The following is a 14,369-nucleotide window of genomic DNA, read 5'->3' on the forward strand; positions in this document are numbered from 1 at the left end:
GTGCCACCAATTTTATCACGGTTACTGTGCACTATTTATTGTTCAAGACATCTGTATTTGTGTTTTTATTTGTGTCACTTTCATCTTAATCACCAACAGCATGACGGACACTGTGCACTAGTAATTTAAAAGAAGATAAGATGCATTTGTTTTGAGTGACCAAAACCTCAACCCTCTCTTGGAACCGCCCCCTTTTTTGAGACGTGGCAATACCTGACGTCATCAGCAGGCGACCACCCAGCACCCACTACTACAACATCTTGTAGTTTTGATTTAGTTGTGTTTCCTTTACCTTTAAATTGGCCCGTAATTGATTTACGTCCAACCTGTTCTTCTGGATTATTGAGCTATCTGGTAAGAATGAAGTCTTTAAAGTTATTAATTGACAGATATGAATTGACTTCTTAATGAATCAGCCTACGGTTAGGATTTCTCTGACTTCAACGTTAGCTACTCATGATCGCTAATGCTAGCTTGTTTGCTAAATGTGCAAATCATCTTTACGAAAATAAATGATCATAGAAAGGCACTTGAGGCCGTAGGTACGGTAATAATGCTGTTAGCTAGCAAGCTAGAAGCATGCATTGTACTAAGGGCTAGGTTTAGTCCAATGTGATGCTTATGTTAGCGGTTCACCTCTATTGCCAGTCATGAAGACGTGGCATCATCATCATCAGCTGACACGGTCTACCCAAATAAAGCAGTATCATGTACACTACTGTATGTCATTGTATAATGTTTTACCTAAGCCTAAAACCATTAAGATGCGCTATGTTCAGACGGTTCTAAGGACGACTTTTATGTAGCCAGAGCCACAATGTGTCTTATCACATCTTAATATATTAAACATCCCATGGTGTTTTTTGTTGTTCGTGTAATTCATAAAGCCAGGTGTCAATGCAAAGTCAAGACGGTAGAGGTGTCGACCCTTATGCAATATGTCTACTATACAGCTTAAGGAGTATGTCCCAGATAAGCTACTTCTACTTGGATTTGAAACACATTTTCAGGCCGCTCACGCATTCGCCGTAAGACTCACGCATTTCAACTATTTCTCACGCGCTCACGCAACACCTTGTATTTCTCACGCTGAGAACTAAGGGATGACTTGTACCACTATATACAAACTAAACAGACTAATAAGCGCACTCGATCACTTTACAGACATAATCCTGAGGTTTTGCGAATACAATCACCAGCACTAGTTCTTTGTATAAATGCAGGAGGCCAAAACGATGATGGAAGAGAGTGGAATAGAGACTACACCCCCCACCTCACCTGCACCTCCACCTAATGAGATTGCCACCACCTGCCCCCCTCCACTCACCATTGGTAAGTACTGTGACCTGTCTCACTTTTTTTTTCAATTCTCTTTTATAAACCTGAGCTATAGTGTCTCTAACAAAGTATAAAGTGCACATTTGTGAAACATGGCGATATTAGTTAGTTCCTCCAGAATAATCTATTACATGCAGAGAAACATTTGTTGGATGGACAGGAACCTCAGTTTCTGCTTGTCTTTCTCATGGCATTATTAGTCCTTGACATTGAAAGGCTAACTGAACTGTGCCAGCAATTCTGATAGTAATCACTAGTATATCAGTGGAAACTAGCAGAAGCCTTATTTACACAAGGTAAGGTCAGATCAACTATTGTCTGGGTTACCTGGATGAGTACTGTTAGACCCATAGCACCATGTCATCCCAGAAATGTGGATGAGGATGTGTCCATAAAAATCATTGTTAATGTTAATTAAATACAAATCATTGTCAAATGTATAATATTAACATTAATGCTAATGTTTGTTTCGCTGCTAATGATTCATTGTACTATCTCTGACCAGAAAGCATTCCATTATCTTATGGAGTTTTCATGCTTTCTAGGGGTGCTAATTTGAATTCAGGTTGCGGATTTGCATTCTGAATTCTATTAATGTACACTTTAGACAATAGAGTGCACCAGTAGAGTACATTCATACTTTTGTCTGAACTATTCGTTTAAAAATGTGTCAATACAATGGGACTCTGACAAATCATTCTGCTGTTCTCTTGTTTTTTCTTTCCAGGCCTCTCTAGTCCCATGACCCTTCCCAGCACTACTGCCATCCCCATTTTTTCACCAGAGAGTTTCTCCAGCCCTGCAGCCCCCTCGTCCATTCCCCCCAACCGCTCATCCGCCCCCTCGCCCTTTGGCAGTCCTCTGCCCCCCATGTCCTCATCCAGCCTCCCCCCTCCTGCCATGCCCAGAGGCCCCTACAGCAGCCTAATGGGGGGGATGGCTTTGTCCTCACCCTCAGCCCCACCCCCGGCCTCCTCTGTCATGGCCCTGTCTCCTTCTTGTCCTCCAATGATGTCAGCCCCACCTGTTGGCCCACCGACCGGAGGTTTCAGCATGAGTGCAGGATATGACATCACGCGGGGTCATGCCGGGCGCACACCACAGACTCCACTCATGCCCAGTTTCTCCAGCCCCACCCCTATGCCAGGTAAGATCCACACTCGTCACCAGTTGCCCAGGCTTCTGTGTTACAAGTGTAAGTGTCAGCGCCAGAGATGCAAAAGCATTTTTATACAAATACAAATGGTATTGTATAAAGTATTTTCATACAATACATAGGACATTGCTTAATTGTCTAGTAGGCTACATGCTGAAGCACCTTAACACTATGCAATTAGTGCTATGTTGTCCTTAATCTTGGGGCCTTGAAGTTTCCAGGCTGAGCCTAGGTCAATGTCCAAGTCTATTTGCGTACTTCCCAGTAGTTTTGGTCTGACTTTATTCACTCTTAGGGGTGGTGACAAACCCCATGGTCCAACAACCATTGATGTCAGGAGGCATCGATGCTGGCTCACCAATCACCTTCCCAGAAGAATACGAGGACTCCCGCGTCATCCCGGACACCAGCGCAGGGGGTGGTATATGGGGCTTCTTCAAGGTATTAATGACAGAGGACTGCCGCACCATGAATGTAGTCCTGTCAGAATGGTATACAGAGGATTCAAACGAGTAGAAAACGGGAAACCCACTCAAACTGTAGACAACATTTTTTTTCAAATTAATTTAGAATCCACAAATACACCTCAAATAAATAAATACAATGTTACAGGTTTTGTATAGACAAAATAGGTAAAATAACTTCACTTAGTTTTATCCCCTTTAATCCGTTGTGTCACCCACTACAGACTCACACACACACACAATCCTACTTATTTTTTTATTTAGACCACACCATTACCCACTACTAATCAGTGGATCCTAATACCATTGTTCCCATCATACTAATAAATGACCATGTCTGGTAATTAAGTCAGGTAATTCCTTCAGCCTCATCCTCCATTCTGGCTGGCTGGCAGACAGCATTGTGGCATGCCCGGGGCAGTCAAAGGAGAAGTGTGCATGCCTGACACCACGGCAGTATTGCTTCCACCTCTTGTTTGGGAGTAAGGGCACAATGCATGCTGGCAGCCTCAGGTCACTTTCGGTTTACAGTAAGGACAAACAATGTCTTTCCAAGCTGTTTACTCTCCTGACCTTTCGTTTTCTTTTTCTTGCCAGGGTGTAGCAGGAAACCCCATGGTGAAGACTGTCCTGGACAAGACCAAGCACTCTGTAGAGTCCATGATCACCACCCTTGACCCTGGCATGGCTCCCTACATCAGTAAGTCTATATGTACACTTACTTTCATTCGCTATTCATCTCCTTTTTTCTTATTTAATCTTGGTGAAAGGTTTAATAATTGGTGGACATTTGTGTGCACCAAACCAAATAGTATACAAACGTTCAATAACATTGCACTTATATCTAGGGAGCTGTGTCAAATAAAGCCTTAAATGAATACATTTCTTTCAATGTTGCCTACCACACCGTGTGTGTGCTTCAGAGTCGGGTGGGGATCTAGACATTGTGGTGACGTCAGATAAGGAGGTTAAAGTGGGGGCAGTGAGGGATGCCTTCCAGGAGGTGTTTGGAATGGCAATGGTGACCGGAGAGGCTGGCCAGTCCAACATTGCTCCACAGCCTGTGGGCTATGCCGCCGGAGTCAAGGTACACACACTTCCATACACCCTGATTAATAACATAAGTGATTGACTCAGTTTGTTTTACCAGACAGGTTGATTTGAATTGCATACTGTAAATATCAGATTTCATATGGAGCTTACATAAACAGTTGTCTTGATGCATTTGAATTTGTACTACAATCTTGCTGCACTTTGTTAATGGGGTCCCATTTTGAAGAATCTCTTCACAAGTTTGCCCTGTTTAGATATTACCTCGCATCTGTTGTTACAGCTGGTGGCTTTAGTCAAAATGTATTAGTCAATTCATGGCACACAGTCTGGTGAATGGAGCTAGTCAGGGCATACGTAAGGCCCATCCCATACAACAAAGTTGCAGGTGATTAATTGATCTGCCAACCTGTCAGAGACTAAAGGAGGAATATGAATCAGAATGGGAGGGAGGAATCACAACACTCAGATTTGATCTGCCAGCAGTGGGGTTTAGTAGAACAAGAATGAGATGATCCACAGCTGTGCGTGTGTCAAACAATGGGAATGATGAGATCGATATTGACGTGAGGTTTGTGTTCTTTGCCTTATGTAACTATAGGTTGTATTCCACTGGTGTGTCTTGTCTATTTCAACAGGGAGCCCAGGAGCGCATAGACAGCCTGCGGCGGGCTGGCATCATCCATGAGAAGCAGCCAGTAGTTTCAGTAGAGAACTTCATCGCTGAGCTTTTCCCTGACAAGTAAGCAAAGCAGAGGGGAGGCAGCCTTCTGTCAGATCCGCCCCTCACACACAGACACCGTCAATGATTCTTTACCTATTCTTTGTTCCTGTGTGTACATGAAAGTAAACTTAGATTTACACCTGCACACTCAACATACTCTAAACAAACATACCACATACAATCAGTCGTAATTGACTTGCAGAAGGCGTTAGAATTCATTCCAAATGTGTTTGATGGTGTTTTAGGTCGGGGGTCTGTGCACGCCAGTCAAGTTTTCACACCAATCTCAACAAAACACTTCTGTATGGACCTCAACACCATCAAAAACATTTGGGTTAAATTCTAATGCAATCTGCAAGCAAGGTCTAATCACCCAACAGCAGTGCCCAAACTCCCTAATGCTCTTGTGGTTAAATGGGCACAGATTCCCACAGACACACTCCAAAATCTTGTGGACAGCCTTCCCAAAAGAGTGGAAGCTGTCATTACTGCAAAGGGGGGACCAACTCCATATTATTGCCTATGTATTTAGAATGGGATGTCATGAAAGCTCCTGTAGGTGTAACGTGTAGGTGTGTTGTCAGAGTGCTATGCCACCATGTGGAAATTGCAAGGGTTTCCTTTGCATCAGATTGCTTACGATGCAAGAGGTCATCACTTATGTCTACTGTTTGCAGTTACCCTAGCTCATTCTTTTATAACTTCCTGTCTTCCAGAGCAAAGGTATAGATGGGTTTCTGATAGCAAACCGTAACTATCCATTGAAGACCTGGCTCATCACACAGTTAGGGCTGTCCCCGACTAAGATTTTCTTTGGTCGACCAAGACTCGACTGCATGGGTGTAGGTTTAGGGGGGGACGCTAGGTACTAGTCCCCACCAATATTTTAAGATGACAAAATTGTCCCCACCAATATTTTAGCGAACTCCTTTGTGCTGCAATTTGGATCGATTCCGCAAAAAATATTTTGCACAATATATTTGCAAAACTCGTTTGTGGTATTGTTTGTCGCCCAGAAGAGTGAAAAATACAATTCCAAGTTAACCAATGCGCCTGCGAGACAAGATGATGTCATTTAATTGGCTGAAGTGGCACTGGCAGAGTCAGAAACACTTTGTGAATCTTGACTTGCAGAAAGAGAGCTGTCAGTAGTCTGACACTGTAAACTACTAAATACGCCAGGAAATAATAAAGCCTCATATTAGTATTTCGTTTGGTCTCAGCATTGATATTTTTGACCCTTTTTTGCTTTGAAGATAGGAAAATGTCACCCAAAAGGAAGAGATGTATCAGAAGTTTTTTATCACCTCCCATAGAGTAAGTAGCTATCAAGAAGGTTGCTGTTAGTTAGCTAGTAGGAAAACTACCCACACAGTGCAAACCTGCCAGCCTTACATTGCCACCCATTCTACAATGGAAACATGTAGTTAGTGTAGTAGAAAATGTAACTTTTGCTTGTATTAAATTTATCCCTAGCTTCTGCAATCTTTCGACCAGTGTGTTAGCAGCAGCTGGTCTTGGTCTTGTAGCCAAAAGGTTAAAGCTACTCTACCCAGATAATGGGACCGTGCTAGTTTAGCCTACCAGAAGGCTTGCAACTCAAAAGTGATATTAACTGGTAAAAAGTAGGCCTATATGATCCTTTGGATAGTAATATGGCTATCCCTGTAATCTCGACCAATGTCAGCAGTCAACTAATCGTGGTTAGTGTCTGTATTAAATTGATGAATTACTGTGCAGGAAAAACTGTACTCTGAAGCTACAGATGTAGAGCAGGTTGGTGATGAATCAGCATCAGGGGTTCAGGTGAGAAGTTGAATTGTCCATCTTGGTAAAGATTGCATTAAATTGGCTGTCGGACAGTGTCCCTACCAAAGCTTACACCAAACCTACGCCCTTGCTCAACTGAACACTTGAAAATCGACTAATCTAAATTTGAAACGTTTTCTATAAATGTCACATTGTTTTTCATCAGTTTTGTGTGATGTTTTAAGAGATAATCTGAAAGAAATACATACGTAAGAAGGGTGATTGACAACTAGACAAACATAAATGTACAAACATTTTCCGGATCTGACTCAATGTAGAGCTAGCTGCTGGACATTCCAGATTCAGACGCTATATAATTAGCTATTACTAATAATAAGCCTTGTGTCACCAGTTGTTACCAAATGCCGATATAATAAAAAATGCCTGAGTGTTTGCATGCATTAGCGAAGTTGGCCAACCTGCGGTTTTCAAGTAGTACATCATATTCGCCGTCAAACTATGGAATATAAACCGTTGTTGGCAGAGTGTGCATTCATGTTTTAAGTATGGAAGCAAATCGTGACCAAAATTCAAATGAAAATGCATTTCCAGAAATGCATTTTCATTTTAAGAATGTGGCTGCATTATTTGACTCATAAATCAAATTAGTATTCAATCATCCTATTTGCATTTTCATTTTCTTCTTTAAGACTGCTCATTCTTTCCCTTAATTAAAATGAAAACGAAAAAGACATTTGAAATTTAATTTTCAAAATATGCCCCAGCAAATAGATACCAAAATTCAATTTGAAATGTAAAATTTGAAAATGAAAATGCATTTCCAGAAATGCATTTTCATTTTAAGAACGTGGCTGCAAAATCGTGACCACAATTCAAATTCAAATGCATTTCCAGAATTGCATTTTCATTTTCAAGAACGTGGCTGCAAAATCGTGACCACAATTCAAATTCAAATGCATTTCCAGAAATGCATTTTCATTTTTAGAACGTGGCTGCAAAATCGTGACCACAATTCAAATTCAAATGTATTTCCAGAAATGCATTTTCATTTTAAGAATGTGGCTGCATTATTTGACTCATAAATCAAATTAGTACTGATTAGTACTGAGCGGACATTGCATTTTCATTTTCATGTTCTGCCCGCAAAGAACTGCCCATAATTCGAAAACGAAAATGCATTCTGAGCGGCGCAGTAGAGTGACGTCAGTAGCCGCTCTTCTTCAGCTCCCTGCTGACCGAGCTACCCATCTTGTTCGGTAGGGGGCGGTGTGCACATACGCATTGCATTACATGACAAATGTGCCGGGAAATTGATTGAATTGCCGGGTCTTTAGAGGACGCATCATAGATCATGGCGCTCCCTCAAATTGTGCAGACACTGATAGAATTAGCTGAGCTGGTAGAAACTAATAATATATCTGAGTCTGATGCCCGTGACCGAGTAGAACAAGTCACGGAGAGCTTGGCTGCATACTCTGCCGTCACAGACGTACACATTAATGAGGTTGCCATAGTAAACCTCTCTTCAGTCCTGGAACGGCTGGATGCTGTGGAGCCTCAAATGGGACGGGGACGACCAACCATCCACATCCCGTTCGAGTCCATCGAAAACTATTTATTAAATGGTCTACTTTTTCCTGTGAAAGCAAGCTGTTTCACCTTTGGCCTGGTTCAGACAAAATCTGAATTTCCGCAATCTGAATTTGAATTTCCGCAATCTGAATTTCAAGAATCTGAATTCCTGCAATCTGAATTTTAGAATGTTTTATTTTTGGATCAAAATAATTCAGTTGTATTAAATTTGGCATACAAATAATTCAGATATTATATATTCAACAGCAATATATTTCAGTTTTATGAAATTCGACACACAAATATTTCAGATCTTTCATATTCAAATTCAGATACTTTTGTCAGCTTTCTAGCTCCATAAATCCGTTGCTTTGCATCCTCCGACGGATGGTCTGGTGGCCGACAACAGCTCCGCTATGTCCTTTATTTTTAAACCATTTAATAAATAGTTTTCGATGGACTCGAACGGGATGTGGATGGTTGGTCGTCTCCGTCCCATTTGAGGCTCCACAGCATCCAGCCGTTCCAGGACTGAAGAGAGGTTTACTATGGCAACCTCATTAATGTGTACGTCTGTGACGGCAGAGTATGCAGCCAAGCTCTCTGTGACTTGTTCTACTCGGTCACGGGCATCAGACTCAGATATATTATTAGTTTCTACCAGCTCAGCTAATTCTATCAGTGTCTGCACAATTTGAGGGAGCGCCATGATCTATGATGCGTCCTCTAAAGACCCGGCAATTCAATCAATTTCCAGGCACATTTGTCATGTAATGCAATGCGTATGTGCACACCGCCCCCTACCGAACAAGATGGGTAGCTCGGTCAGCAGGGAGCTGAAGAAGAGCGGCTACTGACGTCACTCTACTGCGCCGCTCAGAATGCATTTTCGTTTTCGAATTATGGGCAGTTCTTTGCGGGCAGAACATGAAAATGAAAATGCAATGTCCGCTCAGTACTAATCAGTACTAATTTGATTTATGAGTCAAATAATGCAGCCACATTCTTAAAATGAAAATGCATTTCTGGAAATACATTTGAATTTGAATTGTGGTCACGATTTTGCAGCCACGTTCTAAAAATGAAAATGCATTTCTGGAAATGCATTTGAATTTGAATTGTGGTCACGATTTTGCAGCCACGTTCTTGAAAATGAAAATGCAATTCTGGAAATGCATTTGAATTTGAATTGTGGTCACGATTTTGCAGCCACGTTCTTAAAATGAAAATGCATTTCTGGAAATTTCATTTTCAAATTTTACATTTCAAATTGAATTTTGGTATCTATTTGCTGGGGCATATTTTGAAAATTAAATTTCAAATGTCTTTTTCGTTTTCATTTTAATTAAGGGAAAGAATGAGCAGTCTTAAAGAAGAAAATGAAAATGCAAATAGGATGATTGAATACTAATTTGATTTATGAGTCAAATAATGCAGCCACATTCTTAAAATGAAAATGCATTTCTGGAAATGCATTTTCATTTGAATTTTGGTCACGATTTGCTTCCATATTTAAGACACCCGGTACTTTGATAAAATGCTTCCATACAACAGATTTCTTTGCTATTTTGCCTAATGGATTAAAACACCAACTGTAGAAAAAGTATGGTAGAGTTTAGGCTAACAGCTGCAATTGTGCTCATGTGCCGTGTGCACAAAACAAAACGCAGATAAAAAAAATGGAAAGCAGTAATACCTTTTTTATTATTATTATAGATTTTATAGTTGCTTTATTTGCTTTAAATAATCAAAAAAAAATTGTAGAACATTTGTTTAATTCAACAATGGTGACACAAGCGGGAATCAGATCTCACACTTCCATACAGCTGATCGACAAAAAAGAAAATCTTATTTGACCAATTTGGGTGCATTGAAAATGATCCATGCAAAACCACCAGATATATGTTTTACAACATAGGAAAAATATTTTGAGTACAGTACATTCCTTCATCATTTCCTCGTCTATCCCTCTACATTCAGTCTGAGTCCTCACATGTACGTGGTTCTAGATGTAGCAATCCAAGGGGGATGAAGAGCATATCTCCATAATTAATGGATACATTTCTACAGTGCATTCCATCTCAGCCTCATGAATATAGGTTGTCTTAATCTCTGCATAGTTACTTACTACTTTTCACACAATCCTCGTTTGTACCGTTGGACATCTGATTGGCCTGATCTCTATTACATTGTTTGTCCTTGCTGTAAACCGAAAGTGAACCTGAGAGGCTGCCAGCATGCATTGTGCCCTGACTCCCAAACACAGGTGGAAGCAATACTGATGGGTCTCCGAACCTTTAGGCTGTGAAAAGGGAAGACAAATCAAATCGTACTTTATTTATATAGCGCATTTATAACAAAAGGCAACACAATGCAATTTAGTAAATTAGATTGAATGTTGATGCCCACACTAGTAATTTTGTTCATAGCTTGTCCAAGGCAACAAACAAGTACTGTATAATGTCGCCTGGTCTTAAATCAGCTTATCACCCAAAATACTGTCTCCCAGAAGAACTTGCTAAAGGACCAGGATGTGCCCTGTGAAGCCACAAATAATTGTCTCAAACACAGGGTCCATGTTACTACTTGACTTGTCATTGGCCTTACCAAAGGGGAAATGTTGCGGATGGTTGGAGATTCCAATGTGTATGAAAAGAGGTAGTCTGTTGAAAAGCTGGATAGCTTAATCATTTCCTGTCTGACTATTTTTCTTTTTTTTAACTGACTAACCCCCACCCTGTTGTTCCTTTCAATCCCAATGAAGACAATTCAGCCCTTTTTTGCTAATACTCCTGTTTCTTTGTATCCATCAAGGTGGTTTGACATCGGTTGTTTGATCCTGGAGGACCCTGGAGCCGGCATCCACATTGAGACCTTCACCCAGGCAACACCACTGGCCTTAGAACATGTTCAGCAGGTAAGAATCACTGCTGTTCTCCACCCTCCAGTGGCGCTGTCAGGGGGGGCCATGACCACCCTAATAAAATTGCTAGCTCTCCCACTATTCGTGAGTTGCATATCGTCCGCCATCCTTTTTTTCTGAATGGAAAGTGGGAATTCAACTTGACAAAAGCTACTGGGAGTTATACTGGGAGTTACAGGACAGGTGTGTCTGGAAAAACGTGTATCTCCACAAGCGACGTTGCCAGCCATTTTTGCCAGGGCTGAAGCCCCGAACCTTTTGAGTGTAGCCCCAATATCATTTTAATATTGTAACAAATAAACTATGTGTACGATTGATGTCTGTGCTGTAACACTGTCAAAATAAATGCAGCATGTCAGTGAACGTCTCCTAGCTCTAACTGTCTGAGGGGTTGTGGGTCTAATGGTCCGCGTTGAATGACACTAGTCAGTGACGGCGAGAAGAGACTAGAGGAGAAATGGCAGGACGTAGGCTAAAACAACTGGGTATTTGGGGATTTTTCCTAAAGATGAGTAAGAATCTAGTTTATTAAGAAATTTGAAATTGCCTGTTGATTTATGATATAATCGGATTTGGCCGATTACACCAGCATAATGGCTTTTGATTTTGGTGTGCCCCCCCAAAATATTTATTGGCCCCATCTGGCCACCCCTATGAAATGTCTGGGGGCGCCAATGCCGCCCTATGCTGCAGCAACATTACATAAGTCAGGAGCTTGCTTTCATGCCTGAAAGGTGGTATCTTTAATTCGAAAAAACTGTGTGTGTGCGCATCAATTTTATCATGGGCACTGTGCACTAGTTTCTCCAAATGCCATAATTTGAAGCCACAATCAATTTCAAACTACCTTAAAACCACACAGCACACAACACTCGAAAACACAAGAATCTGTATAAGTCATAGTCATACACCATGCAGAATGTACTTCAATTGAATGTCCGTCAATTAACATTTTAATACAAGGTGATATTTAGATACAGCTTTGACATGGTACTTGGAACTGCATCTATAATAATGTCTGTTACACCTTTTGGTTTTTGAAAGGTTTTTTTGCTTCATGGGCTCTCTTAAAAAAGTAAGCCTATCATGAGTTGTAATTAAACAGCACTTCATCATGAAAACTTTCACCAAATCTTCTGGACTGTGGCAGAGAATTAAAAAACAACACGATTTGACTGTCACTGGTACAATTGGAAAACCGTTTCAAAGACAAGGAACTTGACTTGTCGTGAAGGATATTGTTTCATGCTTAAATTAGTGTTTAAATCCTGTGTCAGTGCATATAAAGTCAAAGTGAACTGTTAGTTTACTAAACTGTAATAATTATGTATCACAACCTAATAGCTTTGCATCATCAAATAATCTGAATCCTGCTTGACTGATTTTGGAGTGTACCAATTCCGCCTTGAAACATTGAGAAACTTCTCAAATATAACCACCGTTTCTCCCAGGCCCAGTCCCTGACACCCCCGGACTACAGCCTGCGCTGGTCGGGCCTGCTGGTGACGGTGGGTGAAGTCTTGGAGCGAAACGTTCCCAACATGAGCCGGACAGACTGGCACCAGGCCTTCACAGGCATGTCCCGGCGACAGATGATCCAGAGTGCTGCCAAGGCGCTGGCAGGCATGTATCAAAAGCAGCTGCCCCCAAGGACTGTGTGAACATGGGCACTGCCACCATGCTACCCACGCCACCAGCAGAAGTAGCAGGGGAAATCAGGGGACACAAGCAATGGAGCATCAGCCATTTGACCTAATTGGATTCCTCCTGTGGTTATATCCATCTGTCTTCATTGGGCAAAAAGGCAAATGAAAATGTCTAATTTCTTTTGTGCACAGGGAGTTTGAGTTGATGCATCACAGACCTACCAGAGGGCATGTGAGGACTGTCAACATGAAATTTGAAACCAAAATTAATTGGGAATTAAAAACCTAAGTTTATATCAAACATTAGTAGAAAGATACTAGGGGAATTTGATGGCAACAACATTGTAGTTACATAGATATTACTATGTAGTTATTGTCATTACTATGAAGTTACACGGTAGTGAATTGTAACCTTGATGTAAAGTGTTGCTTATAACGTTGCTAGACCTTTTTTATTCCAGCATTTCATTTGAATTATGTGAATGATTTCATATTTCTAATCAACCATTTAGATATATAGCAGATGAAGACATTTAAGGAATGTCTTAATCTTCACTGAATGAGGTGTTGTATTACTTGAATGGCCCTGGAGACGGTTCAAACATTTTAAAGTTAGACTATATTTTGACATAACAAAGAATACTATATTTTGCTCAGTGCTTATACCCAGTGCTCAGTCTACATTTAACCTGCTCTACCATGTGTCTCCCATTTACTGGTTACATTCAACTTCATTTAGTTTAGATGGAAACCAGTCCTGTTTGTCAAATTTCCGTTTGGCCAACTAATACCCATCTAATAGGTTTTGTGACAAGCACTAAGTTTGATTTACAAATTATGGTTATTTTGCAATAGCAGGATCATAAACACATTGTTTTGTATGTTTGATATACATGTTAACATGTTTGTAACGTTTCTCAACCTGTACATTCTGCTTAGGCCATTACACACTGTCAGTCCAAAAAGGCAAACATAATGAAAAATATATACTAGATTGAAATGTTTTTACAGAGAAAGAAATCGTCTAATTGGATGTATTTGTTAAATATGAAGCCACCTTTCACCTCACAACCATAGTGTGCCGTAAATAAGGACACCCTCTTCTTAAGGAAAGGAAAAACACTTTTTTTCGTCAGAAATGTTCAACGAACTCAAAAGTGAAAGCAGAAGAGTGGACAACAAAAACAACACAAATCTGTGTATGACCTCTGGGTTTGTTTGGAAGCCAGACAATTTGCTATTGTCATGCTGCCGCCGGTAGACGAATATTTTGCCAAGGAAACAAAAAAGTTTGCAGTAAAAGCTCAGGTTAATCGAAACAAAAGTCCCTCTACTATGATTGTGCCAGAGCAGCACTAGGACATGCTTTTCTTTTTTTGTTGCTTTGATTTTTAACTTGATTTTATGCAACAATTTCTCTGTGCCAGACTTGTCTTCTAAATGTGCCTTTTTCCTTGAGAGGAGATTAAAACGTTTTTTGTAATAGCTTTTGTTACTCTGGATTTCTAATCGTCATAGGAACTATCTCGTACATTGAACATTGCTTGAAAAAATTATAATATATATTTTAATTGTAATAAGTTGAATACAGCTCTTCAATACTATATTGCCTGATCATATAATTGTAATACTTCACTCTTAAAATGTTTTTGTGTACACAAACAGACATTACAAATGAGTTCTCTAGTTACCATAAAGTACATCAGTGAAAAGCAACATTACATTC

At 40.5% G+C, this 14,369-nt stretch overlaps 1 protein-coding gene across 2 annotated transcripts; it reads left to right on the forward strand.

Moving 5' to 3' along the window:
* Positions 1–212: 212 nt before the first annotated feature.
* prrc1 (proline-rich coiled-coil 1) lies at positions 213–14,128 on the forward strand. 2 transcript variants are annotated; one of them, XM_047015043.1, is made up of 9 exons: positions 213–354; positions 1,206–1,332; positions 2,066–2,485; positions 2,790–2,935; positions 3,556–3,658; positions 3,882–4,045; positions 4,647–4,750; positions 10,889–10,991; positions 12,449–14,128. In XM_047015043.1, exons 2-9 carry the CDS (start codon positions 1,218–1,220, stop codon positions 12,656–12,658), a joined length of 1,365 nt encoding a protein of 454 aa, XP_046870999.1. In that variant the 5' UTR covers positions 213–354; positions 1,206–1,217; the 3' UTR covers positions 12,659–14,128. The 2 variants fall into 2 exon arrangements, with proteins under 2 accessions (XP_046870999.1, XP_046871000.1); XM_047015044.1 differs by having other exon boundaries at positions 1,224–1,332.
* Positions 14,129–14,369: the final 241 nt, after the last annotated feature.

The sequence above is a fragment of the Hypomesus transpacificus genome, unplaced genomic scaffold (genome assembly GCF_021917145.1).
Source record: "Hypomesus transpacificus isolate Combined female unplaced genomic scaffold, fHypTra1 scaffold_27, whole genome shotgun sequence".
Taxonomy (NCBI): domain Eukaryota; kingdom Metazoa; phylum Chordata; class Actinopteri; order Osmeriformes; family Osmeridae; genus Hypomesus; species Hypomesus transpacificus.